Raw genomic sequence first — 25,614 nt, forward strand, 5'->3', positions numbered from 1 at the left:
ATCCGCTCATTTTCTGGAGAATTCAGGAGACTGAGCAACCTGTAAATACATTTTTTTGCTAGGCTAAGAATTTTCATCATGCATCTTAGCGTAAACTGGTTCTAAGGTTGTTTGTGTTTTGTTTTTCCCTGGAGACAGCAACAGAAATAAAGTTGTGCTCAATTATTGTCTAACAACGGGCTCCACGGTCCCAGCATCATACGGCATCACCATCAGATCCTGTCAGCAGTGCACAGAGAATTGCTCAGCTGGTTACACAAACTCTTGGGCCTTGGTTCCTTCCTCAGGGGCTCTGCACAGACCGTAGATTGCAACCTCACCTTTTCCCACGCCCAGGATCATCAACGCTCAGGCTATGGGGAAGTTCTGGCAAGACCACATCACTGGCGTTTGTAGAAGGACAGCCTGCTCCAGATTCATTCCTTCTGCGAACAGTCTGAGCAACGGGCTGGCGGAAGGGGAAGACTAAGGACTCCGATAAAGTCCCGTAAGATGCACATCAAAGGCCGCTGCTAGCCACGTTATCTTAAATGCAGGCAGCTGAAATGAACCAAACATTCTCCAGGATGACCACGTCTTATTTTGTCTTATTCCCTCAAACTCTTCCTTTCAGGATCCCACATTTCTGTTCACTCTGCAAACTTCCTTAGACGTGCTTGCATTCACTCTTCTGAAGCAACTTTGGGGTTTATTATTACAATTTAAAGGCTGAAAACAATTTAATTAAGTGGATACCAGATGGCTCCGTGGCATCACAACTGAGCAGCAGATGAAGTTACACCATGGGAAACTTACACCAAGGAAAATATTGAATCCACTTCTTGCACTGTATCAGAACATTCCAGGCCCTGAGAGAGGTTCTGCCTCATTAGCAAAGGCTCCCAAACCACTAACCAAGTTTTTCCTGTAAGTTATGTAGAATCTCTTGGAGAAAAAAGTAGCTGCCTCCAGCACTAAGCTTAATCTCACTTCTTCCGTTCTACATTCTCCCCTTAAAAGGGCCGGCACCTCCGATGCTTAGGAATTATCTGACAGGTGAAAGATTTCCTTTCTACCACTGCAAGAGGAATACAGTACAGGAGGGGACGCCATAATACAGAGATGGAGCTAAGGGAACAGCCTTGTGCTGTACTTGTGCAGCTGCATGTCTGTCTCTGGTGTCTGGGTAGGAGTTAGCTGGGCACAATGAGCACAGACAGGAGCTTGCCTGGTTTACCGTGGAAAGTTAAACTGTTTTGAGCACAAAGACGTTCTACTGAAAATGCTCAAATAAAAAAATAGGCAACCAAGCTTCAGGTGGTTCCTGCAGCTCAAAACAGAGGCCAAAGGAATTGGAAAAGAAGCAAAATTAAAGTGGTTAAAAAAAAAAAAAACCTACCTTCCTCAAGTGAGGAAGCTTTAACCATTTCAGCTGTTAAACCTAAATCTACTGTCCCTGCTTGGATGCCTTTGTAAGAAATAAAACTCCTCCTTAGCAGTTTGAGAGACAGATCCATCTCCCCGGTAGCACAAGTACAAGCTTAGTGCTGTTCAACATGATTCAGGAAGGAAGAATTGCAAGAACAAGAAGGCCAAATGACTTTCCCCCCCCCGTGTCCCACAGCAACAGAAAGACTCCGATTTACTCCAGTTTTCAAGCAGGACACTGATAGATGCTTACAGCTGCAACACCGAGACCAGCCTCATTTCTGCAAACACTCACTGGTTTTAAGCTGTCCATGGCTCTGACGATTCTTTTGAACCATTTTCTCCCCTTTAAGGGGCCAGCAGACTCACGCTGTTTGTATTCGTTTGCTATGACGGTCCTTTCCAGCGCCTACTCACTTTTTTTTCCTTAATGTGGGTATGCCTGCAGTCCTTAAAAGCTCCTTTAAACTCGAGGAAAGATCTTGTTTTCCTGGTACTAACGGCTCAGAAGCAAAAGTTTTAAAACTCTGTTTAAAATTCACATGAAGTAGCCAATTTCTAAACATGTCCCGGGCCCTTTCGCTTGCATGAGAAGTAACAAAATTGTCGGGTGACATTAAGGAGCAGCCATGAAACAAAAGTGCGTTTTGTTCTATTAGTCACAGGCTCTGCGCCAGCCAGCTGTCTGTGCTAAAAATACGCCACATTTGAAGATTTCGTAAATGAAATGCACTGCGGCAGACAGCGGCTCTCAGGTGGGAACACGCCTCCTTCCCACTTCCAGTAACTACATAACGGCGCTCCAAGGAAGAGAGCTTTCACTCAGCACGTTGATCTCGGCTTTTACCCACCCAGTTGGCTCCTGTCTTGGAGTGCTGCCTTCCAGCCACTGCTCTGAGGAGATCACAAGCGCTCGTACAATGCTTAACAGGCCAAAAATACGAAAAACTTAATAAAAAAAAAAAGTGCACGTCCATTGTCTTCAGCCAGGATCCACCCTCTCAGGTAAAGCAGAGACCTGATGCATTGCACACGAGCGCTTCCTGGACTCTGGTGGACAAAGCACAGCTCTCCTCCAGGTGGGGAGAGGATGAAGAAAGGACCACGCATACACTGGCAGTTCCCCTCATTCACCCTCGAGGCAAAAAAGGGAAGGATAACTAAATACCTAATATTTACTGTACCGCAGAGAATATTTAGCACACCACTAAGATTTAAGCTGCTAAATAATTCCAGAGAAATGAGCTAACAATAATTTGATAAATACTCATATGCATGCGCCATTTTTGTTTAGATAACGCAAGAAAAAGTTGTAACAAGTCGGTAACACCAGTATCCATCAATGGCTTCCCATTGAAGTCACCGATGCAATTGTTTCCGTGATTTCCAAATTAAGTTCCTCCTCCTCTGTTGTAAACGATGAATATATTTTAAAAGAAAAGTACTAAGGAAGCGTCAATCCCTGCTCAGTGACAAACATCTTCTGTTGGGGATTTCAAACTACTCATTCAGTTCACTTTCCTGTAATCGCAGTAACATTATAACAAGCCCCAAACTGCAGTAACTAGGAAATATTACTTCTTTCTCTTTTTTTTTTCACCTCTTCAGATGAAAAAGAGAGATGAAGTACAAACAGAAAGCAGACTCGCACAACCAGGGAACTTTCCAAGTGCTGCAGAGAGCCCATTTTTGTTCTGTAACGGTACTGACATGGGACACAAAATGGGGAGATCCAACCACAGTTCTAGGCACTGTATTAATATAAATGGCACAGTAAGGTAAGGGAAAGGAAACAGGAATGTCCTCCTTACGTATCGAGATGGCTCTTCCTTGTTCTGGTCGTTCATGTCAGTGGGAATGATCCGTGTGGCCATTGGTCCCTTGGCAAAGGGTTTTGGTAACTGGCCCCTGAACTCCGACAGGATAAACTGGAGCTGCCAACTGCAGAGAACAGCGTCAGAAAGCGCGGCAGGAAACCGCAGGAGCTAGTAACGGTTTGCATGGAGAAAACCAAAAGCATAACCCAGGGTATTTCATTCCTGAGGGCAGACAGCACTGCTAGGACAGTCACCCTGCAGATTTACACTACTTTGTGACCAACAATCTGTTGACACCAAACTTGTACATCGTTTGTTTTGGACATGCTGGTGACAAACATATGAGGTCTTGAAGGTTACTCCCATAAATCCTTCTCATGTGAAGTGCCCCTCCTTATGGAGCTCAGCAAATCGTATCTTTTACGTTAAACAACTTACTTTTCTGGCAAGAGAAAGCTGCTTGGAAATCTGTGCCATTCCTTTCCCACGCAGACGTTAACTGGTCTCCCCTCTGGCACAGTGTGAATACTCGGGTCAGTAGCAATCCTGTGAAATTCTGGGTACAGGTCCAGAGGCCCATGGTAGCCTGCGGAAGGCAGGAATTTTTAAGTAAGTCTGAAGAAATAGACAACTTTTACTGACTTCTTTGGAATGACTGTAAATAAATATACATATATTTTTTAAATTGGTAACTTAATGAATAAAATAATTTGTTTAAGCTGAGAAGTAGTTGGACTTCAAAGCTCCCCAACGTGCTAGAGGTGTTTGCACCATGACACCTTTATTCCCATTCTCCTCTCCTGACTGTCAGTGGCTACTATCAAGCAAAAAGCACTGCTGCTACCTAACTTTGACGAGGTGGGAAGGCTCGCTGCATGGCTGTGAGCCAAGGAAGCACTTAAGGATCACAGCCTTACTTAATCCATCTTCATTAAGGATAAATGCACCCAATTACAAGTTTTACACGCGAAAATGTTTGTTTCTAGTGGGATCATACATTTGCAAGTTGTAAGTATCTGCCTAAATACGAGTCTAGGTACACATTTTACATCGTTTAGGTGTACTAGGTGAAGGGCAACAGATTTTTAACCGATTAATTCTCGTAATATATACATACATACACACGTATGCATTCATTAATGGTGACACCATTAGAATTTATTCCTTTTCCTGCAACAATGGCACCCAAACATTCAGGATTGCCATATTTTTCCTGTGCTGGTACAGTCGAAGCAGCACAACCCTGGCAGACCTTAAGGCCTGCCAAGACCGATGCCCGAGAAACCACAGAACCAGTCTAAAATACCCACCTCTGAATAAGGCAACTGAGCGTGACAGTGACAAAAGGCCAAAGAGAAAAACAGTCCCCAGAGCCAACCAGTTGGAGGAGACTGTGTAGTGCTCCAGGCGGTAGCGCTGGAATACAAAGTGGTAACACTTCTGCGGAAGGAAAAAAGAGTCGATATAAAGTTACTCAAACTCTGAGATGTTTTATCAAAATCATGTTTTTCGCGAGGACGTTAAAGCAGTGCATGCATCTCCCACCAGTTCTTTGGTCTGTGGCTTCACTTCTTCATTCAGACCCATAAAAATACACAGAAACCCGCGTGGTTCAGCCACACTTCTTACCCCTTAATCTTTTCAGCTCTCTGCCCTAGGAAGGCCTTTAGTCAAGCTGTGAAGTGCCCTCTGCCAGGGCTCCAGCTTGGTTGTTCCCAGGTGAACCAACAGCAAGCGTCCCTTTCAGAAACTTCCTGTAGGATTCCCTACACAGGCTGCTCCCATTTTTAACGGTGGATTGACTTCCCCGGTAAAGGAGCATGCCCCACCTGCACAAACTACAGCTTTGGAGTGGACAGAAGAACAACAGCACATCCTACAGACACCCTTAAACGCAGGCAGCTCTGGAACAGCCCTTTAGGATTTTCTTATTTAAAAGCCTCCCTAGGAAAAGCCAGGAGGAACTGCACTGAACACTTGGCTCGGTCCCTTCCTCCTGCTCTGCCTTGCTGCAGGAATCATTATTCGCTTCCTGTCCTAACCTGGTTTCTGCTCCTCTTGTCTTGTTTGCATTTTTCTCGTAATATCCAAATCCACACGGTTTGAAGGAGTGGATTCTCTGACAAGCTTGCACTATTAGAGGAAATTCGATTACATTCTCAGCTAGATACTGAATACTGAACAAAATGTCAAACTTAAAATATGAATTACAGAAACACACACTAGAGTTTTCTAAAGCCATGTTTGACAAATGTCCTAAGCTGCTGCCCTCCGATCAATCTTCGGACAGCACACAGTAATTCTCAATCAGAGACAAAACTGCTGATATTATGGAGCTCGATCCTTTAACAAAAACAAGGGCTCAAACTCATCTGGGTGTTCCAGCCTAGCTCTGCAAAGCATCAACAACACTGGGAGATCAACAGCCAGAACAGCAACTAGCTGGGGGGGTGAGAGTGCTTGAGGGATGCTGGGGACACCGGCAGGGAGCTCAGGACAGGAACAGCCAGCAGTGGGGCGTAGCAGGACAGACGGGTAATGGCAGAACAAGGCAGAACAGCTGCAGTGGGCTCCAACAGGGACAAGTGACTGCATTGCTGTGCCTCTTTCGCAGAGGAGAGACGTAATTTTGAGCTTTGGGAATGTTTATATCAATTTGGAATGCTTTACTCTATGAAGCATTGCAATTGGTTTTTACTTTTGGCTCTTCAAATGCCCAAAACAATTTCCTGATGCCTAAACAAGATTACTTTTTCGAATCAGTGAAGATTCCTACCAGGATACAAAAAATAAAACACAAACATTTCCTATACACACTCAAATTCCTATCCCTTAAATCGTGTTTTACAGCAGACAAAGAAGCCACAAAGCTATAAGCAAGTTACTAATGCTTGTGACATCTCTCAGATGTTGCGTCGGTGCTGCAACATCACAAGAGTTCCTCAGCAGCAGCTCCCCCATGGAGAATGGTAGAATTCAAAGTCACCACGAAATAATTAGTTAAGGAAATATTCTCGACTGCTTACCACTCGATATAATCCCAGACAATGATTTTAATAGTCCAGACAGGTTATTAAGAAGTCTGGACTGAAGGCCAAGATTATTGGATTAGCTCATGCTGTATGATGCTTGGGGAAGGAAGTCCCAAATATTTTTGCTGTTACATCAATTTACAGCTTTGGAAAGCGACGTTAAAGAAGCGAGCCAGCAGCTTCCTAAAGGTATGAGCTCACTGCAAGTACTAAACCCCACAATCCACAAACTTACCTGAAGAGCAGACAGAGCGACAGCACTGCAGAGACATATGAGGGGATAGATGGGATAGAGAAACCTCTCTTCTTTGTGGGGCTGACTGAAGAAAATGACGATCCAGATGTACATAGGAGCTAGCGTCAGCCAGTAGGGACGGCCCAGATTCTGAACTGAAAGAAACACACACTCAGCAGAGCAGCAATGTCATCAGGAGAAGTTTATGCTACTGCTCCTCTTGCACACACCCACCAGGTGCATTATCACATCTCACATTCCCAAGCCCGTTCTCCGGACACAAACGGGTCACGTTCTGAGCAGCGGTCTTGCTGCAATCCAGGTAACGTGCCCACTCAGTACAGGATTTTGCTCAGAGAATTTTCATGGGTTCCCATGACACTAAAAATTTCAACAGACTTTAAAACACAGAGAACAAGCGATCAGGCTGCTGAACCCAAAGTGACCAAATCCATCCAGAACTGGCACGTCTAAACAGGAGTGGATTTCCTACTGTGCAGCGTGCTGCACAACACAGATTAGGAAGACTCGCCTCTGGATCTGTCCCTTGCTTGCGAATGGCTGTTTGGCAACTGGCGTTTCCACAGCCTTCGTTGCTTCATTACAAAAATAACAGCACGAGAGGTCTCTCAGGCACCTTCTGCTCAGCACAGGAAATAACCGATTCAAAAATAACAACAATTACCCTGAATTTTAGTCACGCTGCAGAGGGTTCCACACTGCCTGACAATTTTCAATCCCTTTTCTGCCCCCTTGCTACTCCCAACAGCAGAGTTAAACAATTAAGCTAACGGCATTTCGCAGACAACAAGAGCAATGCACTCAGCAGAGTGGCTCCTGCTGTTAAGAACAAGAACACCAAGTGAACAGCAGGAAATCTTGCATTTACAGGATCTCCTGCTGAGCTTTTACTGGTTTCTGACAGTACGTCAGTCATATCCGACGAGCAGATATCAGCAAATACCCGTTAACGTACGTTTTCAGCAAGGCTTATGATATTATTGTTTCTTGTATTCAGTAAAATTCAGAGAGTCGAGCCCTGACTGGACTGATGAATCTGGAGAGTGCAGCTGACACTTAATGAAACTTCCTTACAAAACAGCAAAGGAACCCCCACATTTTCAACACATCTTTTCTACAGTCACTTGCCAGACATCACGTACTCAAACTGAGGTCATTTTATTTAGGAGAAAGCCCAATATGAAGCGGAATATTCTAGCTCCTCCCTTCTCTACCCTCAGTAGAGAGGACTCAGTTGTGCGAGTTGCAGAGCACAGAAGAGCCCAGGTCCAATCCCTACATCGGCAGCAGCACAGAGCAGAGAATGCATTTGTGCAGGCTCAACCCCAGCAATGAAAAAGCCTAAAACCAGCCCTGATCTCCCAAACTATTGCAGTAAACATCCTGGCAGTGACATAAAAACGTAACAGTGGAAGCCGGCAGCCAAGGCTGCCATTTCCTGCTGCGGGTGAGATGGAAGCAGCCATGGGTACGTGGTTCCTCCTCACCTTAGAGTTCTGACAGGGCTACTGCTAACGCGTTTGTATTTCTGGCTGAAGGTTACATGTACTGTACAACTTGTTAAGCTCACTTCGTGTGTGGACAGCTTAGCCTTGACAACACAATGTCCTTCTTGAGGTGAAGACAGGGAACACAGGAATCGCCCTTAAAGGGGAAAGACACATTCCTGCCCTTCTGCAGAGAGCACAGTAGACAGATCTCACTGCCTCCTCTTTCTACACAGAAATTCCACCGTGTGGTTAACACTGAACTGAGTAACGAGCTCTAGGAACTGCGCTATTATTCCAAAAACTTTCCCTGAGCCTAGTTTCACTTCCAATAAAGGCAAGCTGCTCTTTGGCACACAAGCTCTCCCTTTACTAACAAGGTTTGCGATCTGGGCTCTCTGTGCTCAGCTCTCACAGCTATCCTGCACTCACCATGAAACTTCTGAAGCAGGCACTCCATGAGATAAGTCAGCGGTAGCACAAGCAGCGCCAAAATAAATGCCACGTTGAAATTCAGAAAGCCATTGATGAAATAGAAGGACCAGGGTTCGGTACCTGAAAGGAGAGCAAGGAAAAAGTTTTTGAACATAAGGATATTTGAGATCTGGATGTCAGAGCAGCTTCATTCCTCCTCTGCCTGACACAGAGAGAGAACCAGCAGCGGACATCAACTCTCCCCACTGCAAGCATATTGAAACCAAGGAATGGAAAGGGTATGGACAGATCATTGGATCATTGCCTTTTCTTAAATTATTTTTCTCTTCTGTTTTCATTGGGTCACAGTAAACTTCACATCTGCTGCTCACGTATCAAAGGCAACTCTAACAGTCAGCCTTGTCCAGCAACAGGTTCTGCAACACACAACTCACCCTTGCATTAAGAGCTGCCGCAGAAAGAAGAGGCTGTAACCCCTAAAGCCAGGAAATTCTCCTCCAAATTCATTCTAATTGCAACGAAGCAACAGATACAACACAAAGGCACGTAATGTTAACAAGAGATGACTGTCATTCTGAAGTGGTGATGTATACTCCGTGGCAGCAGAAACAGAAAATGGCAGAAGAGCTCACACACACACTTCACCCCAAAGACTCTGCCGCTACCGTTCACCCAGACGCCAGTTTTGGTACCTCCTCAGTGTCAACACCGCTTAAAATTTCCCTGTTTCAATATGTTCTTACGGCATCGCTTTTAACAGGAGCAAGGCAACTCCACCTCCTACTATTACATACTTGGGTATTGGTTGCAAGCTTCGAAGGATGCAAACTGACAAATTCCAGTCCAGCTGTCATTTATTTGGACTTTTAATTCCCGATGCTTAAAATCCCGAACAATAAGGAACGCCAGTTCCTCTCTGCACGTTTGCCACTTTCTCAGTGCGATTAGCTCAATCAGTCAGCAAATGACATGCGGGGGCTTTAATCACTGCACTGTTGTGACATGTGTCACATGCCACAGCAATTTCCTGCAATCAGAGCCACTTAAAGAGGGTCCATGTTGAAATTAATCAGACAACTGAAAAGCAGCAAGGAAAACCCAAAACCTCGGCAGCTCCTACGGTTAAACATGATTAGAAGCTGCACTAGTAATGTCAGGAACATGTAGCTGGAGTTACTAAAGCAAAGTCCAAGCAACTTGTGTTTATTTACAAAACATTTACTTGTTAGCACTGAAAGCAAATTGCAATTACAGGTTCAGGTTTTGGGAAGTAAGGGTCCTTAAGGGAACAACAACAACAAAAAACATCTTCTTTCTCCCTCCACCTGCCTCGTAATTCTTTCTAGTCCCACAGGAGTACAATCCTCAGTCTGGAAGTCTGAATATAGGATACAGTAGACCGAAAGATGGGGTCAAGCACTGGACACGAACTGAAGCATGTTTCCCTCCTTAGAAATCCGGGCTGCTGAGCGGGATGTCCATGGAGGGAAATCCTGAGGCACTCCGGGTTCTCACGCTGTAAATCTTCCAGTGGACACCTACAAGCGTGTGTGAAGAGGGCTTGGTTTTACTTCCTCAGCCCTGGCGCCTCCAGATGCTCTTCTGAGGCAACACAACAGCTTTCTAAGGACTTACAGAAGGGTTAACACTGACTAGGCCACACTAGTAACAAGTTCTGTAGAGCACCAAGGTCTCTCCCTATAAAAACAAACGTGCTAGATGTGGGCACCACAGCCTGCTTCCCTACTCCCACTGCAAGCTATGGCTGCTTTATCACAGAAGATTTCAGCATGAGAAAGCAGCTCTCTTAAACTGATATAAACTGTTACCCACCAGCGTCTTCAGGCTACGGGTAAGCTGCACAGCACAGACAAGCCCCAGACCTTCAAAGAATAGCCTGATGCTTCCACAGCATCGCCTTCAGACCGTGGCAGAAGATTTAGCTTCCTGTCAGCACCCCGCATGCCAGAGCTGAGCAGACGCGGGCTGCGGGAGATGCTGATGAAGCCGTTCGGGAGACCCTGCCTCAGCCACAGCTCACGGTACTACGGTTCCATGGGGAGAACAACTGGAAGCAGCGTCAGACACTGAGCCAGAAACTGTTCTGAACTTCGTGCTCTGCCCCAGGCTTCAGGAGCACTTCTGGATATCAAACTACAGAGAAGTTGCTAGAGCTTCACACGCTACCGTGCTGCGGCTTCATGCCGGCGACGGTGAGGCTGCTTCAGGACAAAGCAGGGGTGTTCCGGAATGGGCTCCAGCTAAGGTGGCCCTCATCTCGTGTCTGTCACAGGCTAAAAGCCTGCATACAGCCCAGCACTGTAGCTCAGCTGTTAAGCAGTAATTAAGGCACAATAATTTGATCATGAGTCACAGCCCTCATTCTAAGCAAGACTGATTCAGTCCTAGCATAACAAACAGTCTTCTTTCAGCATTTCATTTATTTTCCTTCTGTTTAAGAACCAGGACTCAACAGAGCAAGGTGTCACACGAACAGCCCCAGCACATTTCACCTGAGCTGAACAAAACGTCCCCGAGTGCAATCACAAGGCAAGCCAGAGCCAAAGCTCTGATCTCAGGAAGCGGGGGAAAGCCTTTGCTGTGAATCGAGTGTTTTTGAGACCCAGGCACACAAAAACACCCCAAAGCCTCAGAATCAGACTTAGGGATATCTGCTTAGCAGCTGCTTTCCCTCGGCTATAGAAGCCTAACAACCACCCCAGGGAATTGTTTATCGCATAGACTATATTAATCCAGAAGGGACACATTCCAAAAGGGAGAAAACACCAACAGCCTTTTCTTCAAGACTCCAGTCTTCATGCAAACCCAAAAAATTTACAAAAATACACTGAAGATGATATAGGTTGATTATTCTGCAGCCTCCAGCAGCTTTTGCTCCAATCATGTGAAAGTTGGGAAATCCCTGTTCCAAAGCCAAAAGGCACTGGCCAGCCTTACATCTCCCCTCGCAGTGTTATTCTCCCCAAGTGTTTTGAAGCTCTCCAAACACACGCTGTTGTCCTGGCCACACTGCATTAAAGAGCAGTTTCAAGCAGGCTCTTTTTCTAGCCCGAGGACGTTATATGAATGTCACTATGAATAAAACACTTCAGAATAGATCGGTCCCTGGAGGCTGCTGGAAACAACTCCTGCACCAGTGTGGAAAAGGTCAGGCACGAGCCCATGCCAAAACCCGTCAGAAACAGAGCCTGGAGTTTCCATTACAGAAAATTCACAGCAACAGACTTCAGAGCCTTCCTGCAGAGATGAAGGACCACGGCAAAGCAGCTGCTGTCATCTTGTGCCATAGCACAAGGAACAAATCACCACTCAGCACCACCCAAAACAGCTCTTCAAATGAACCACCAAATATGGCCTGCGGGGCACGGCCAGAAAGCCTCGCCACTAACCGCTGCCCAATTCCTCCCAGAATACCTTGATGGGGCTGAAAAAACATGACAGACGTTGCAGAGACCTTGCACCCTAAGCCCCCTGAAGTCTCCACCAGCCCTCTGAAGCCTGGAAACATAACGCTCTCCTGCTTTTCATATCTAGGAGACATCAAGAACATGAAGAACAAGAACAACGCAGTGCAGCGGCAGCTCCAAACAAGCGCCACGGCCTTGCCATCAAGGTTCAGACCTTGTAACTCACCCAGCATCCCAAATGGCCAGTCCCTGGGAACCCCTGAAAGGCAGACGATTTGCCTGCTGATTAGATATCACTGATGACAACTCTGATTCCTCTTGACATCCATAAATTACTTCTAATTCCTTTCGGAATCCTACTGAAGTCACCAGCTTAGTTATTTCCCATGGCAATAATTTCTGTAACTACATGTTGTCTCAAACTTTTCTGCATTTCTTCTCACTTTTTGCTACCACAAAACTACACGAAATGAAATGTTAATCCTGCCTTTCCCACCGTCTCCCTTCAGAAGCTTAAGTAAGGCAGTTTCCTTACCCTGTATTCAGCTCTTCCTCTGGGAAGCATAGATAATTCTTACATCGCTTATAGAGAAAAAAAAAAAAGAGCTTATAGAAAGAAGACAGCAAGAAGAGCCAAAGTGTTGTTATCACTACTTGTCACTAACTTATCAGTCTTCAGAAGGATTGTTTTCTCCTCAATTCGTTCATCCAAAAGAAATGGGGAGCTCAAGTGTTGCCTGCATGAGTCAAGTTGGCCCTGCCTCCAGCGTGACTGCCAGAACAGCAGCAGGTGTAGTAATTAACCTTTCTTCCTTCTCTGCAGTCCCAAAGATGCCTTTATGGCAACCTCAGATCCTGCCTTCCAGCCAAACCCAGGCCGCACGCTGCCAAATAAGCAAGGAGACTCAAGCCACAGCATGGAACCAGGAAGTCTGCAGAGACCTGACGTGCACTGGAGGAACCATAGGTTCTGCGCTGCTGCTAGCTTCCCAAAGTTCTGGGGTCCGACTGTGAGGAACAGCACCAGCCAAGAACCAGATTAAAGCTGACACAAACACATGCACACACAGATCACGTGCGCTCACGGCACTCGCGTTACATCCAGACAAGTTTGCTGCTGACAGGTCTCAACAACCCCATATCACAGCAGAGAAGTCTCATGACGGGTTACTGAACTTCAAAGCGAACAAAAGCTGCTTAAATCACAGCATGGGGAACCAGACAGAAGAAAATCCGAGGGCCCTGCCAATTTCCAGCTCGAGACAGACATCCTGCGGCAAAAAGCTGGAACTGCAGCCCCCTGGCGCTTGCAGGCTGTCTGCTTTTGAGTACATCAGAAAAAGGATCAGAGATCAAAACCTCGAGGGTCACCGTGCCCTGACAGCAGCAAGAAAACGGTCAACTTCCTCATCTTATCTTCAACTCACCGTAGAGATCAGGTCCGTGAGAGGTGAAGACATTGTATAAAACAATGTTGAGAGGTGCAACTACCAGCTTCCCGTAGTGATAGCTGTCCACAACTACCAGGGGCACCTGAAAGAAAGCATCTATTATTTGCAGAGTGCCAACAGCTGTTGGCTGGACTGCCCAACAGCTCTACGTGGTTTTGTTAATGGAACCTGCTCCTTCTATTGCAAGCCCAATCCATTCCTTCTTTGTGCTGTTACAGGGACTTACCAAAAACAGGATCAACGACACCACACACCAGTTTAAGAAGCTTTTCCACCTCTGCTTCATTATTAACAAGTCAAAGGCAATAGGAAGCCTGAAAGAGAGACCAAGTGTCAAGTAGAGACTATCCTTCCCTGCTGCAGGATTTTCTGCCGCAGAGCAAGTGAGGCAGTAGCTGGAAGCAAACCATCACAGGGGTCAGCTACTACTCCACCTTCCCAACATCCAACCCAGGTCTTATCCTCAGTATATCAGAGCATGGAAATCTTCCCAAGCTAAGCTTTTCAAAAGCAAAGAAATCAGGTTGTGGAAGCCTGTCACAGTGATCCTGGACTATGCTGGCTGCTCAGCCCCTGCTAGTTTTCTCCTCCAGCTCTCCAGCCCCTACATTTTCCCCAAACAGGCAACAAACATAGCACATGTGGCAAAGTACAAAGTTCCTGAGCCTTCCTCTCCTTACCCAAGAGCCGCGCTGAAGGGCCAGCCCACAAGGGCTCCAGCAGCTATGCCCAGCACTGCTACAGAGGTCCTGTCCATGTACCAGCCAGTCATGGCAATCACCGTGGTGTACATGCAGAAACTGCTGGGGAGGAAGGCTGCAACACAAAGAAAGAAAGGGCTTAGCGCAGCTGCCCCACAGCTAGGGAACTGCAAAGGCCAAAATAAGGCTAACCGCCTCACTCATTCCATTGGAGGTGGGATGCTATACAGCCAATTCTCCTGTCAGTGAAAACAGGAAAAAAAAGGTTCTTGTTATTGTTCTGCCACGGCCAGAAATAATCCCTTTAGGTACAAAGGCCTCTTTCCCCCGCAGCACCCAGCAGCGGTAACCAGTTGACAGCATCCATGGTTGCAGGTAAACAACCACTTGCAACATTTGCTCTACCTTTTATACTCTCCTAGGAGAAAAAAAACAACAACTGGGTACAGCCTGGTGAGAAGTTAGTTAAGTATGAAGAGGCCTATTACCTTGTGAGAACGGTTAAGGAAAAGTCCTTTCTCCACTCAGCATCAGCAAAAAAGAACAAAATAGGAAATACCAGCACATGTAACCCGTGATATTTCTCTTTAAGTTTCTGTAATGCACACAATACAAAAAACCTTTCCACAAAACCTGTCTTCGCACTACACTCAATACCCACAGCAGGTGTTTTATCAGCCTTACAGTGGTGGGCTTGGCATACGGGTACCAGTCAGGGAATAGGACAGAAAGGCAGACGACAGTGCTAAAATACAAGAGGACCATGTCTGCTTCCTTCAAATAAAACACGTTCAAGGCAGGCTAGCCAACATCCTGTTTAAAAAGCATGGCCCACTGCACAGAGACCAGAGAGAACGACAGAAATAAACATGCCCTGGAAATCGTTAGAGTGATGCCAGGAACATCACTTGAATCAACGCTTTGTCGCTACACCTGCCATGAGAAACACCTGCAAGAGAATACAACAAACTCTCCAGCACAGGGTGCTGATTGCCAGAGAGATTTCGGTGCTGCAGATTTTCTTCTCTGCAGCTGTCTTTGGCTTCTATGGACAAGGTCATTGCTGCAGAAGCAGACCCACCTGCAGATGAGCAGAACATCCCCGTGCTGAGAACTAAGAAGGCCAACATCAGCCGACTCACATGTAGCCCAAACTTCTTGCACACAGCCCTAAGGGAACAAAAGAGAATTAGAAACTACTGAAATAACCTCAGCATGTGAAATAATAGTACCCAATGCAGGCAGAGCCAGAAGCAATCCACAAAGCATCTCAAGAGCTTCAAGCTGAGCAATTCTCATTACTCAGCTGCCAAAAGCAACCTCAAATGCAAAGCCAGAGGCAGACTTAGGATCCTCCTAAGCCACACTAGTGCAAAACTCCAGAACAGACTTGGCTTCTACTAGTGTTAGTTGCACAAATTTCAAGGGAGTCTGTGCTGCTTTAGCAACATCAGTAAGATTCACACCCATCACAAAACCCCACTGTGCAAAAAGCCCCAGCTCACACTCTCAAAACCAGTCCATTGCCAAGAAAAAAAGTCAGGCACCCTAACAGTTTGAAAGCCACAAATGAAGAGGCAGCAGGCAAAAGTAAAAACCCAGATTAGGCAAGGTGATTGTACCTGCCAGTGGCGTTGACAGCCACTAAAGCAGGAGCTTGAACATACATTACAGAGAGCAACTATCGATGCCTTCCACAAAAATTCACTGTGATAAGCAAGCACAGCACCAGTCTCTCCTCCAGCAGAGCTCAGTTTACATTCCCACACTGCTTGCTGGTATCAGTGAAAATAAACGAGTGTAATCAACGACGTGCTGAAGACAAGATGTGGGTGGCAGATCCAAGAATATAATTGTGTCCTGACAGTAGAATTATCACCGATATTTCATTAAGTTACCTTGAGAACATATATCTTGAATTTTCACTGTGAAACAACCCAATTTACTCAGGAACATTTACACATCAGCTTTAGGGTATACTTCCTGTGGTAATAACTGGATATGGTACTAACACTGCTGCAGAGTATTCACAGTAGAGAGCTTCTAATACTCACTTATAGAAGTAGAGTTCACAAACACAGCTCAGGAACGCCAGGAAGCATCGGAGGAAATAGAAGATAAGAACCTAGGAGATGTATCCAAAATCAGAACAAGGTTTGCGATGAAGCTTATGCACCTACTGCTAACAAGCGAGTCCAAATTGCAAAATTTCTGAACAGCATGGAGCAACTCTGGCAGCAGTGAATGAGCCTACTCTTACAGGCCCAGATCTTGCACCAAGGGACGGCTGAAGCTCCAGCAGCTCAAGGCCTACCCTCTAACCCTAAAGTCCTTTACAGCAAAGAAAGATAACACAGTCCACTGAACTGATCAGAACTACTCCTCTTTTGTTTCATGTTATGCAGAAACACGTAAAGTATGGCAGAATGCGCACTCAGTACCTTTTTTTTAAATCTTAATTTTTGCAAAATCTTAGTTTTTCTTTTATATAGTCTATTAAACAAAAAAATCTAAACAGTTACTGATAGCTGGGGTAGAAAACAACAGGGCCTTCTAAAGCACCAAAGTAAAACTGACAACCATAATGGTCAGCGAGAGCCTGTGGCTGCCAGGTACACTCAAAATGCCAAGAAAACACTAGCCCTTGTGGGACAACTTCTCAATCAAATCAAAGCCTGACAGCTTTCCTGAAACTTCCCCATCGCTCTTCCTTGAGTTAGCTCACAAACCCTTAAAAATCCTTTCAGGGATGTCAGCACCTGTAGACTTAGCGTTTCGTAACTCTGACGACAAACAAAGCAGCTGTTTAACTCAAACTAAAGACACTTCAAAAAAATAATCAAAAAAGCAGTTTTGACGTATCTGATTTACCTTGTTAGTTTGTAGAACTCTAGCATGGAACAGCGCTGGTAAGGCATGAAGCCACAGGTAAGCATAGGAGCGGATGGCATAGGCTGGAGAGTATTCCCACGTCTGAAACCCCTTCCCGTAAACGAGGTAGTGTGTCTAAAATGAAGATTAACGTATATTAGTATATATATGAAGTGCATCACACCGTAGACAGTTTTGCATTTCCCACTTCTGAATTCTTAAGTGCGTTTCTCCTTGAAAAATACAGATTAGCAAAAGGTTCTAAGAAAATCTGCATTTCTGCAGACTAACTACAAGTTCCCAAGTGCCTCCAAGGCCGGAGAGCCACTTACTGGTTCCCAGTAGTTAAACGTCTCATCACAATCCGAGATGTTGCTCAGAAGAGCTGCACAGAACCTGGCTGAGATGAGACACTTGAATGCCGTTGATCCTTCAGGAGCCCACACTTGTCCTGCTTTGCTCCCAGATGGTCTAGTACAAAGAATACAAATATGCAGCAAGACAGCTCAGTAAAAAGAATATAAATATGCACCAAGACGACTCATTAGCAGTATCGAGGCCAGCTATGTGACAGCAGGCAAAGAACTGACAAGAACCTGCATGCAGAAAGTCACTGACTGCTATCCAAGGGGCCAAGAAATATTTTTATTTTGGAATCCCCCTCACTGCCTGAAAACATCCCTTGGGCGACACTTCCAAACCATCCTTTTCAACCTTACCACTGCAAGCAGCCCCTCTCCCCTCACACCTTGCACGTAGGAGAGGCTCTCACACCCTCTGCTCTCCTCAGGGGACCCCCAACACCTCACGACCACCACCCTGGGGACCCCCAGCACCCCACCACCACCACCACCACCCCGGAGCAAAAACCCACAGCCCAAGGCCTCTGCCCCTGGTCGGGAGGAGCGGGGGCGCTAAGGGGAGCCCCCTGAAGCGGGACACACCAGCCCGGCCCGCAGCCACCCCGGGGGCCGCCGCTCCCCCTCAGCCGGGTCCCGCTCCCCCTCCGCCGCCCCTCAGCCCGCCCCGCCGCCTACTCCAGGCGAGCCTCCTCCGCCTCCGAGCGCGGCCGGCCCGCCTCGCCGCCTCCTCCTCCTCCTGCCCGCGGCCGCTGCCGGGCCCCTTTGACCGCCATGCCGAGTGCGGGCAGCCGGCAGCCCGCTCCCTGCCTCCAGCGGACGAGACGGGAGCGCCGCCGAAGCCGCCGGCCGCCATGCCGGGTGCGGGCACGGCCCGGCACCGCCTCACACCGCCTGCGCGGGCAGCCGGGGGAGCTCCGCCCGCTGCCGCGTCCCCTCAGCCCCGCCGTGTCCCCTCAGACCATGTCACGTCCCCTCAGCCTCGCCGTGTACCCTCAGCCTCTGTCATGTCCCCCCAGCCCCCGCCGTGTCCCCTCAGCCCCCGGCAGCTGCCTGTGGTAGTTGCACCCCTCGAGGCGAGGCTGCTCCCCTCAGCCCCATGCCTGCAGTGCAGCGGAGCACATCCAGTATACAATCACAGAATTATTAAACTTGGAAAAGACCTCTAAAATACCTGGTCCAACCATACCCTTACCAACAATGTCACCCACCAGTACTAGGACCACCTGGGGGCTGCAGCAGCCGCCAGTCACCCAGCACAGCCTGGGAATGCCTGCAGTGTCACCAGAAGTTGGTGGTGGTTACTTAGTTCTCTTAACAGTTGTGAGAAGAAAGAGCTTTTAGCGTCCACCACTGCTGTTGGTACTCAGTACAACCCATCAGATTTCCTGTAACCCAGCCCATTACTGCAGTTCTGTCAGCAGCCACATCTATTGCAGCTATAACACAGTGTTCATAGCACAGCTGTCTGTTAGATCAGTTTACTCTAGCAAAGAAAGGCTCCACTTTAAAAAATGAGGTTTCATTACACACACAGAACACAAAAACGCTTGGTCTTTATTAACAAAATTCCCACATTTAAAGTGTGTGCCAGTGCCAGAGCCCATGCCGCCGGTGCCAGAGGCCCTGCAGCACATGGTATGGGGCCCAGCCAGGTGCAGCCCATGTTCTCCAGAGCAGCAGCAAGCCCAGGGCCGCCCGAGCCCCTAAAGGCAGCCATGGCCCTACCGAAGAGCTACGTGCAAGCGCTGCTTCAGTTCCTCCCGGCAGAGCAGCTGCATCGCCGCTACCTCCCGGCGGCTCAGGGCCTTGTCACAGGACTGAAAGGTCACTCGGTAGCAGAGGCTCTTCCGCCCCGTCTCTGACTGATGGAAGCTGTCGATTAACTGGATGGATGCGACCGTTTCGCCTGATACCTGCCTGGCAATGGTGTGAAAAGCAACCTCATCAAATTGTTCCCCATCGGGAACCCAAAAGCTGACATCATGCACGTAGGAAGGTGGATAGAGAGAAAAACTCTTGAAAAGCCTTAGCTCTCCTCGAGGAAACTGACGGAGGAAGCGTGTGTCTGATGTCCAGAGCATTCGCCAGTCTTGTATTCCACAGAGCAGCATGGCTATGAGGTCAAGATTCAATGAAGCAGAGACAACAAACAAATCCCTGCTTGCTAGTTCATACGGAGCTGTCCTTATCACTCCCACACAGGAGCCCTTCTCAAAGGAGTCTAAAGTATCTACCTCCATGCAGAGGAAGTATTGAATTTTACTAAGCTGAGATTCGAAAGCAGCAAAGTCATTGAGCTCAGTTGTTTCAGAGCTCGTTGCTTCCTGCAGACTGACGTTCAATTGAAATCCGGAGACAGTCTGGTGAAGAGAATGTATGCTGTTCTTAATTTTATCCACTAACATCTCTATACAGCTGTTCTCTGTACCTCTGTTAACTGCACATACAAAAACCATCTCATGAAAAACAGGCATAGAGTAAGGAGAGATAAGACACTTCCTGAAAACTGGGCCAGAAAAAACATAAAGTGTCCCAGGGACAAAGGCTGCACTTTTTATTACTGCCTGAGCATGAGGTAAAAGGGAAGGTCTAAGACAATACTGTTTTGAAATTTGACATCCCTCTTGTATATTGTCATCTGTGTCCCTATAAAAATCAACATGGGAAAATAAAATTGCATTTGCCTGCCCGCTAGCCATTTCTTCAGTGCCTGGAGTCTCCTCTGGGCTCAGAACAATCCAGAATATATTGGAGTGGCAAACACCATTGAGGTGACCTTGGAAGAGCAGAGAAAGGCAGTAGTCAATACTTTGTAATGGAAAGGCTTGGCTGAGCACTGCAGTGAGCTTCTCCTTTATTGTCTGCACTGGATGATTTGAATTTAGTTCTAGGAAACCCCTGTGAAAAGTAAAAGTGCAAATTACAGACACCACTAGACAGACTTCTGTAAAGGGAGTAGATTCTGTAAAGGGAAAAGGAGGGAATGCGAAGCAATTCCATTTTATCAGTGACCCACACTGCTCATTCCCACTGAGAGTGCACGTGTGTTATTGCCAAACAGGTGCCAGTTATAAAACTTACCTGTTAATTTTATCCACAAGTACTTGTGGTACTTGAAAAGAAATTCTTCGGCTTTCCAGTTCTATCTCACAGATCATAGGTTTGAAATACGCAAGTGGCATGCTTCGTGTGAAAATGTGGTTTAAAGCACCTTCTATACAGAAAGATTTATCTTGACTCCTGGCAATACATAAAAACATAGACAAGTCATTGATTCTTTCCTGTATTTAATGTTTCCTAAGTGAGCATGACATAGATAACTCAGTGTAACACTAACACACCTCTTGCTGAATTCTGGGTCTTGTTAGGAGACGACAAAAATGTAACACTAGCAGATTTTTACTGGGCAGATGGTCTGATATTGGAACAAGTTGCACACAAAGGTTGTGTAGTCTGCATCTGACTCTGAGCAACTCATTCCACTTGGCTCTGCCTTGAACTGTAGGGTCGGACTAGGTGATTGCTGGAGGTCCCTGCCAATGTCCACCACACTGTGAATCTGTGATTGTCTCGTAAACAGATACACACACCACAGTCCCGCTGTTGTCTTCAGGCTGGGATTAACATTTGTTCTGCAATGGGCCGTTTTGACCTTTAAAACATTAAGATAATGTTATCTTTTACAGAGTACTTTCTCAAAAAGCTTTCATGTTTCATCTTGGCTGTTCTGCTTACAGGCAAAAAAAGAACCGCATCTATTTTATGGCAAATTAAAGGGAGTTTCTCTCTCTAAAACAACATATCATTGTGACAGGAATTGTAAGAGCACAAATATCAACTTCCCAGTTTTGCCACATCATAGTTACCTGTAGCCTGTACATTTATATCCGTGGATAGTCTCTGCTTTGAAAGGATGAACATTACTCAGGATAAATCCGGCTCCTGCTGCCACAGCCACTATTTGCCAGCTGTTGTGCCATTCTCTCCTTGGCTGATCAGCAGGTGTCCCCCCTTGTCCATTGCAAAGAGCCACATGGACCTCTCCCTCCTCTGTCAGCACTTCTGCACAGCTGGAAGGAAAGGCAGGCAACAAGAAAAATTCTACTAGTGCACCCAGAAAGTATTTAATGCTTGCAAAACACCTGTAATACTGCTAGAAAGCTGTATCTCAGCAGTCAGTTAACACAGAACTGTTTTACTCACCTATGGAAAAAGTGGGCAAGAAGCTCCCTGTTCTTCACTACCCCAGCTTTTCTCCCACAGTGAGGGAAGTTGAAATAAATGTAGTCAAATTCTCTTTTTGCTGGTAAAAAATAGTCCTTCAGCTTGGTGCAGTCCACAGAAAACATAACTTCAGCTCCTTTAAAAGAAAGATGAAAACAAGACTCTTATTATGGAATATTTTAAACAAAGGCAGCAATTATACAGTCCTCTCTAGTCCATTTTAAAGCCTGTCACAGTGGCAGCTGACAGGCAGCTTCCCACCCTTGTGCACTAGGAAAATGAGAAACCCTAGGCTGCCTTTGCTCTGTTGCAGAGACTTCTGCTGGCTGTTTGCACTATGTCAGCCTGATTCGACTTCAGGGCACTTAGTCTCTCGGACAATTCCAACTCCTCGGGGACAAAAGTGATCTTGTGAGACACCAGGAGTGGTGAGGGGCCGACAGGAGCCCTGGAGAAGCCTGGCACCCCCAGGCCCGTGCCCGCACGAAGGCAGGCAGCCCCTCAGCCTCGCGTGCCCGCCGAGGCGCAACACAACCCCAGGACCCCACCACACTGCCCGGCGCCCACCCACCCCTCTCCCGCAGCCGCTGGATGTTCTCCGCGGCTCTGCCCCACGCGGACACCTCCTCCTCGCTCTCATAGCAAGTGGCCACGACGCTGGTCCCCGCATCCCCGCAGAGGGAGGCGGCGAAGGAGAAGTTGCCTTCTCCGAGCAGCAGGACCCGGCGCTGCGCCGCCATCTCATCTCCCCGCTGCCTGATGGCGACACTTCCGCGCGTCGCTCGCTGCTGACGCCGGGCTGCATCCTGGAGGGTTCTGCCAAGGCCCTGCTGACGAGCCTGGGTTTGGGCTTGGGACTGGGCCTAGCCGGGAGCCGTCAGCCATGGGCTGCTGTGGCTGAGCCCTGCGAGCATTCCCTGGCACCGCGAGCTCCGGCTGAGGGACAGGAGCGATGCTGTGAGGCCGCCTCTGCTCTTTGTGTGCCCTCAGCTGCTGCAAGGGGCTGGGAGAGTGTTTCACAGTCACGGGGGTAATGACGCTGAGAGGCTTAAAACAGGAAAAGGCAGGCTTGGGCAGGGGACCTGGCTCGGCAATTATGAGGTCTGGTCCCTGGGGCCTTGGGTGAATTACTTTGTCTGTTGCTAAGGGTGGGTAAAGTACCCTGAGAAGCCCCCGGTTACATGTGAAGCTGAGAAATTCGGTATCCCTGTTTAACAAAATAGATGCTTACCATACTGCCGCCACCCCTTTCTCTCCCCACGCCACCCCCCCAAAAAAAAAAACTTTTTCACATCAAAAATGAACACAACCCTCTGATGCCCTCCTCACAGCTGGAGGGGCAGGAGGATCTCCCTGTGCAGTCACCAGGGAGGAGGAAGGGACAACATTCCAAGCCATCTTACACCCTGTTTCTATCCCAGCTGCTCACCTTGCTGGTTTCTATTCCCAGATCATGCCCAAGAACCACTTTTACAGCTCCCTCCGTGGCTCCTTAAAGCATGCTGCTGGCCATGGGGAAAGGCAGACAGACAGGGACAGCACTTCTAAGTTTTTCCAGTATGGCTGGAGGTGCACCACCAGTGAAAAAGATTACTCAAACAAAACCCTTATGGGGAACTGGAATGAGGAGCGCTACGATATACAGAAAATTGTACAGCCCAGGCCACTTCCTTCCCAGGTATGTGCTTCTGCTTTTCCACATTGTGGAGATAACAAATCTCAGCTGAGATGTTCTTTGGTCGCTTAATTTGTCATGCACACAGGGCATTATCCTTTCCATCCCCAGCTCTGAACGTGATAGAGGTAAGCCTCCCATGAGTAGCTTCCCTTCTGCTGCCCTGCTCGTAGTCTTTTATACTGGATTTTAAGGCAACAGCCATCACTTTTTCCTCTGCTGAGTGCCCTTAAAGCACTGTTCCACTGCAGGACAGAAAACGTGAGAAATGCTTTTTCATTTAATCTCAGTCTTGCTCCTTCTACCAGTGGTCCCAGTCAAAATAACTTGCCTTTGCTGTTCCGTGTTTTGCCCTCAGATGGTGAATCAAAAGAAATCACCCTAGTTTTGTGATCTTACCTTAGACTGTCTTTAAAGCAGTAGTGTAATTGCAGGTACTTTGGTCTTCCTGTAAGATACAAAATGCTGGAGTTTTTAGCTTATATTTAGCCATGCTAAATGTGAGCTTTTCTTTTCAGTACTCTCACTGCTTTGAAACAACATACTCTTCGGATTACAACAAGGAAAAGCATCAGAGAACAAGAAGTACGTGCACAAAACTGAAACATAATCTGTTTGATCTGTAGCATAGCTAAAGAGGAGCTTCTCAATGACATTTGTACTTGGAGGTGGCAGACCGGTGTGTTCTCATTGCTGAGTTATATTCCTGCACCACCACAGAGCAGGTCTTTCGAGTCATTCAGGGAGTGGCACTTTCATTTCAAGTGCTCTTGTTTAGATACCTTCATTACATTCATCCCCAAGGAGTTTATGCTGAAAATTCCAGTTTATTGCTTCTGAGCTTGAGCCTAACAAAATCCTGCTCTATAGAAAAGATTTATCCCAGCTGCACTTTCTGGGTGTCTTCTTACTATTTTAGACTTACTTTCTTAAATCGGTTTTGTTCCTCCTTTTAGGATTTGAACGAGAACCTCACTGGTTTCCAGGCCATTAGCCTGAGCTGGAACCTCCTTCATTCAAATCAACTGCACAGTCCTGCTACACAGTAGACTACAGGCCTCCATATGGCACCAATTTCTTTGCTCTTGTCCAAAATTCAGAGCAGAAGCAAGAAGGATACAACAGATGTGGAGAGAATCTGCAGACTATGCCTTCAGAATAACAGGAGGCCTGTCTGCTAGCAGTGCTACAAGGATATCCTTCAAGCAAAAAAAAAAAAAAGAAAACAAAACAAAAAACTATTACACATTAAAACTAAATATAAAATCATGTGAAATATGTTCTTCCTGCTTTCTAAGCTGTATTGTTTGTAACCTTTGAGTTTCCTGTGCAGAGGTCACACTACACCTTGTCAGTGAAACTCATCTAACTGGAACAGCTTTTTAGAATCAGCTGGTAGGAAAAACTAGAGCTTGGCATTTAGGTGTGATTTGGAGTGTTTGACAATGACCCCACATCACTGAGTGCTTGTTTTGTTTCACTTAAAGCCATGGAAGAAGGCTGCCTGACAAGTTTGTGTGAGATTTAAATCGACCTCTTCTAACATAACTTTTGTCTTAGCAGGTATACGGAATGTAGAAAATAGGTCAGTGTGTGATGATCTGTGTGACAGATCTGTGGCATTCTGGTTTTTTTAGTAGGAATTACAGAAATTCAATTCCAGTAAACCAGACTTTCCTTTCTGCTCATATCTCTTTGAAGCTAAGCAGATGATGACACATGAGAAAGACTCAGTAGCGTTTTGTACCACTCAACAATGTTAGCATAAATCAGATGAATACTGTAGACTTCAGATGCTATTTATTGTTTGAAGGGCACTGACAACATAGTTTCAAGGTGATGTGATTTTTGCCATGACAGCAGGGCATTTTCTCCTCTCTGGGTGTATCTGTGTTTACTGCAGCTATGCAGTTGTCATCTGCAACTGCCCTAAACTGATTGCAGCACTTGGATGCTTCCACATAACATGAGTCATTCGAGAGATATAAGATACAGCTGTTCTCTGTTCAGTTGTTATCTAATACCTACACTTTGAATGGGTTTCGATTGTTGCAAAGTTGTCCTAACAACCTAATCTCCACTGGAGAAGCTCTTCTATTGCTTGTGAAACACTCAGAAATCCTCTGGAAACATTGAAGGAAAAGGCTCATGCAATTAGATGTTTGCAAAACATTAGAGAAAATGAAGTTATGCTAGCAAAGTGTTTCTGAACACCGAGACAAGCTCTCCTGGACACGCCTGCCACTCAAGCTGTAAGCAAGAGTGATGCCAGGTATGTCTCCCTGCACACCAATCTTATGTGGCCTTCTTGAGCCAACAGTTCCCTTGTCCTGAGTGCTCAAAACCAAAAACTACAAACTGCTTATTCATGTTTTATTTGTTAGTAAACTTACTCAGCATAAATAAATAAGATGGCCATTCAGTACAGCTGGCATCTGATGAGAAGTGCTCTTGAATGGCCCTGGGGT

The 25,614-nt window shown here is 46.6% G+C and overlaps 3 protein-coding genes across 4 annotated transcripts in view; 1 reads left to right on the forward strand and 2 right to left on the reverse strand.

Moving 5' to 3' along the window:
* Nucleotides 1–18,134, reverse strand: part of ALG9 (ALG9 alpha-1,2-mannosyltransferase) — a 32,184-nt gene extending 14,050 nt beyond the window's left edge. Inside the window, exons 1-13 of the mRNA XM_035555729.2 lie at nt 17,923–18,134; nt 17,218–17,356; nt 16,886–17,020; nt 16,069–16,139; nt 15,096–15,184; nt 13,994–14,129; nt 13,540–13,627; nt 13,290–13,395; nt 8,432–8,554; nt 6,492–6,646; nt 4,535–4,664; nt 3,663–3,810; nt 3,219–3,348 (exon numbers count right to left, since the gene is read on the reverse strand). Coding sequence (XP_035411622.1) covers nt 3,219–3,348; nt 3,663–3,810; nt 4,535–4,664; nt 6,492–6,646; nt 8,432–8,554; nt 13,290–13,395; nt 13,540–13,627; nt 13,994–14,129; nt 15,096–15,184; nt 16,069–16,139; nt 16,886–17,020; nt 17,218–17,356; nt 17,923–18,020 — 1,548 coding nt within the window. The 5' untranslated portion in view covers nt 18,021–18,134. The remainder of the gene's footprint in view (nt 1–3,218; nt 3,349–3,662; nt 3,811–4,534; nt 4,665–6,491; nt 6,647–8,431; nt 8,555–13,289; nt 13,396–13,539; nt 13,628–13,993; nt 14,130–15,095; nt 15,185–16,068; nt 16,140–16,885; nt 17,021–17,217; nt 17,357–17,922) is intronic.
* Nucleotides 18,135–18,780: 646 nt separating this feature from the next.
* Nucleotides 18,781–22,244, reverse strand: FDXACB1 (ferredoxin-fold anticodon binding domain containing 1). Of its 2 annotated transcripts, none has more exons than XM_035555827.2 (5): nt 22,095–22,244; nt 21,451–21,607; nt 21,114–21,317; nt 20,329–20,487; nt 18,781–20,145 (listed from the first exon to the last, which is right to left on the reverse strand). In XM_035555827.2, the coding sequence occupies exons 2-5, from the start codon at nt 21,594–21,596 to the stop codon at nt 18,969–18,971; spliced, it is 1,686 nt and encodes a 561-aa protein (XP_035411720.1). In that variant the 5' UTR covers nt 21,597–21,607; nt 22,095–22,244; the 3' UTR covers nt 18,781–18,968. The 2 variants fall into 2 exon arrangements, with proteins under 2 accessions (XP_035411720.1, XP_035411719.1); XM_035555826.2 differs by having other exon boundaries at nt 22,043–22,214.
* Nucleotides 22,245–22,351: 107 nt separating this feature from the next.
* On the forward strand, nt 22,352–24,424 carry CFAP68 (cilia and flagella associated protein 68). Its single transcript, XM_050715053.1, is given in 4 exon segments — nt 22,352–22,501; nt 22,922–23,149; nt 23,665–23,731; nt 24,103–24,424. Coding segments are annotated over 3 exon segments (498 nt in total). The 5' UTR covers nt 22,352–22,501; nt 22,922–22,924; the 3' UTR covers nt 24,309–24,424.
* The last annotated feature ends 1,190 nt before the right edge of the window (nt 24,425–25,614 follow it).

This window comes from Cygnus atratus, chromosome 22 (genome assembly GCF_013377495.2).
Source record: "Cygnus atratus isolate AKBS03 ecotype Queensland, Australia chromosome 22, CAtr_DNAZoo_HiC_assembly, whole genome shotgun sequence".
NCBI lineage: Eukaryota > Metazoa > Chordata > Aves > Anseriformes > Anatidae > Cygnus > Cygnus atratus.

Coding starts and splice junctions, on each gene's coding strand:
- FDXACB1 (XM_035555826.2), bottom strand. CDS start 22,211: ATGGCGGCGCAGCGCCGGGTCCTGCTGCTCGGAGAAGGCAACTTCTCC. Junction 21,318..21,450: donor CTTGCCCACTTTTTCCATAG/GTGAGTAAAACA, acceptor CTTTCCTTCCAG/CTGTGCAGAAGTGCTGACAG. Junction 20,488..21,113: donor TATAAATGTACAGGCTACAG/GTAACTATGATG, acceptor ATGTATTGCCAG/GAGTCAAGATAAATCTTTCT.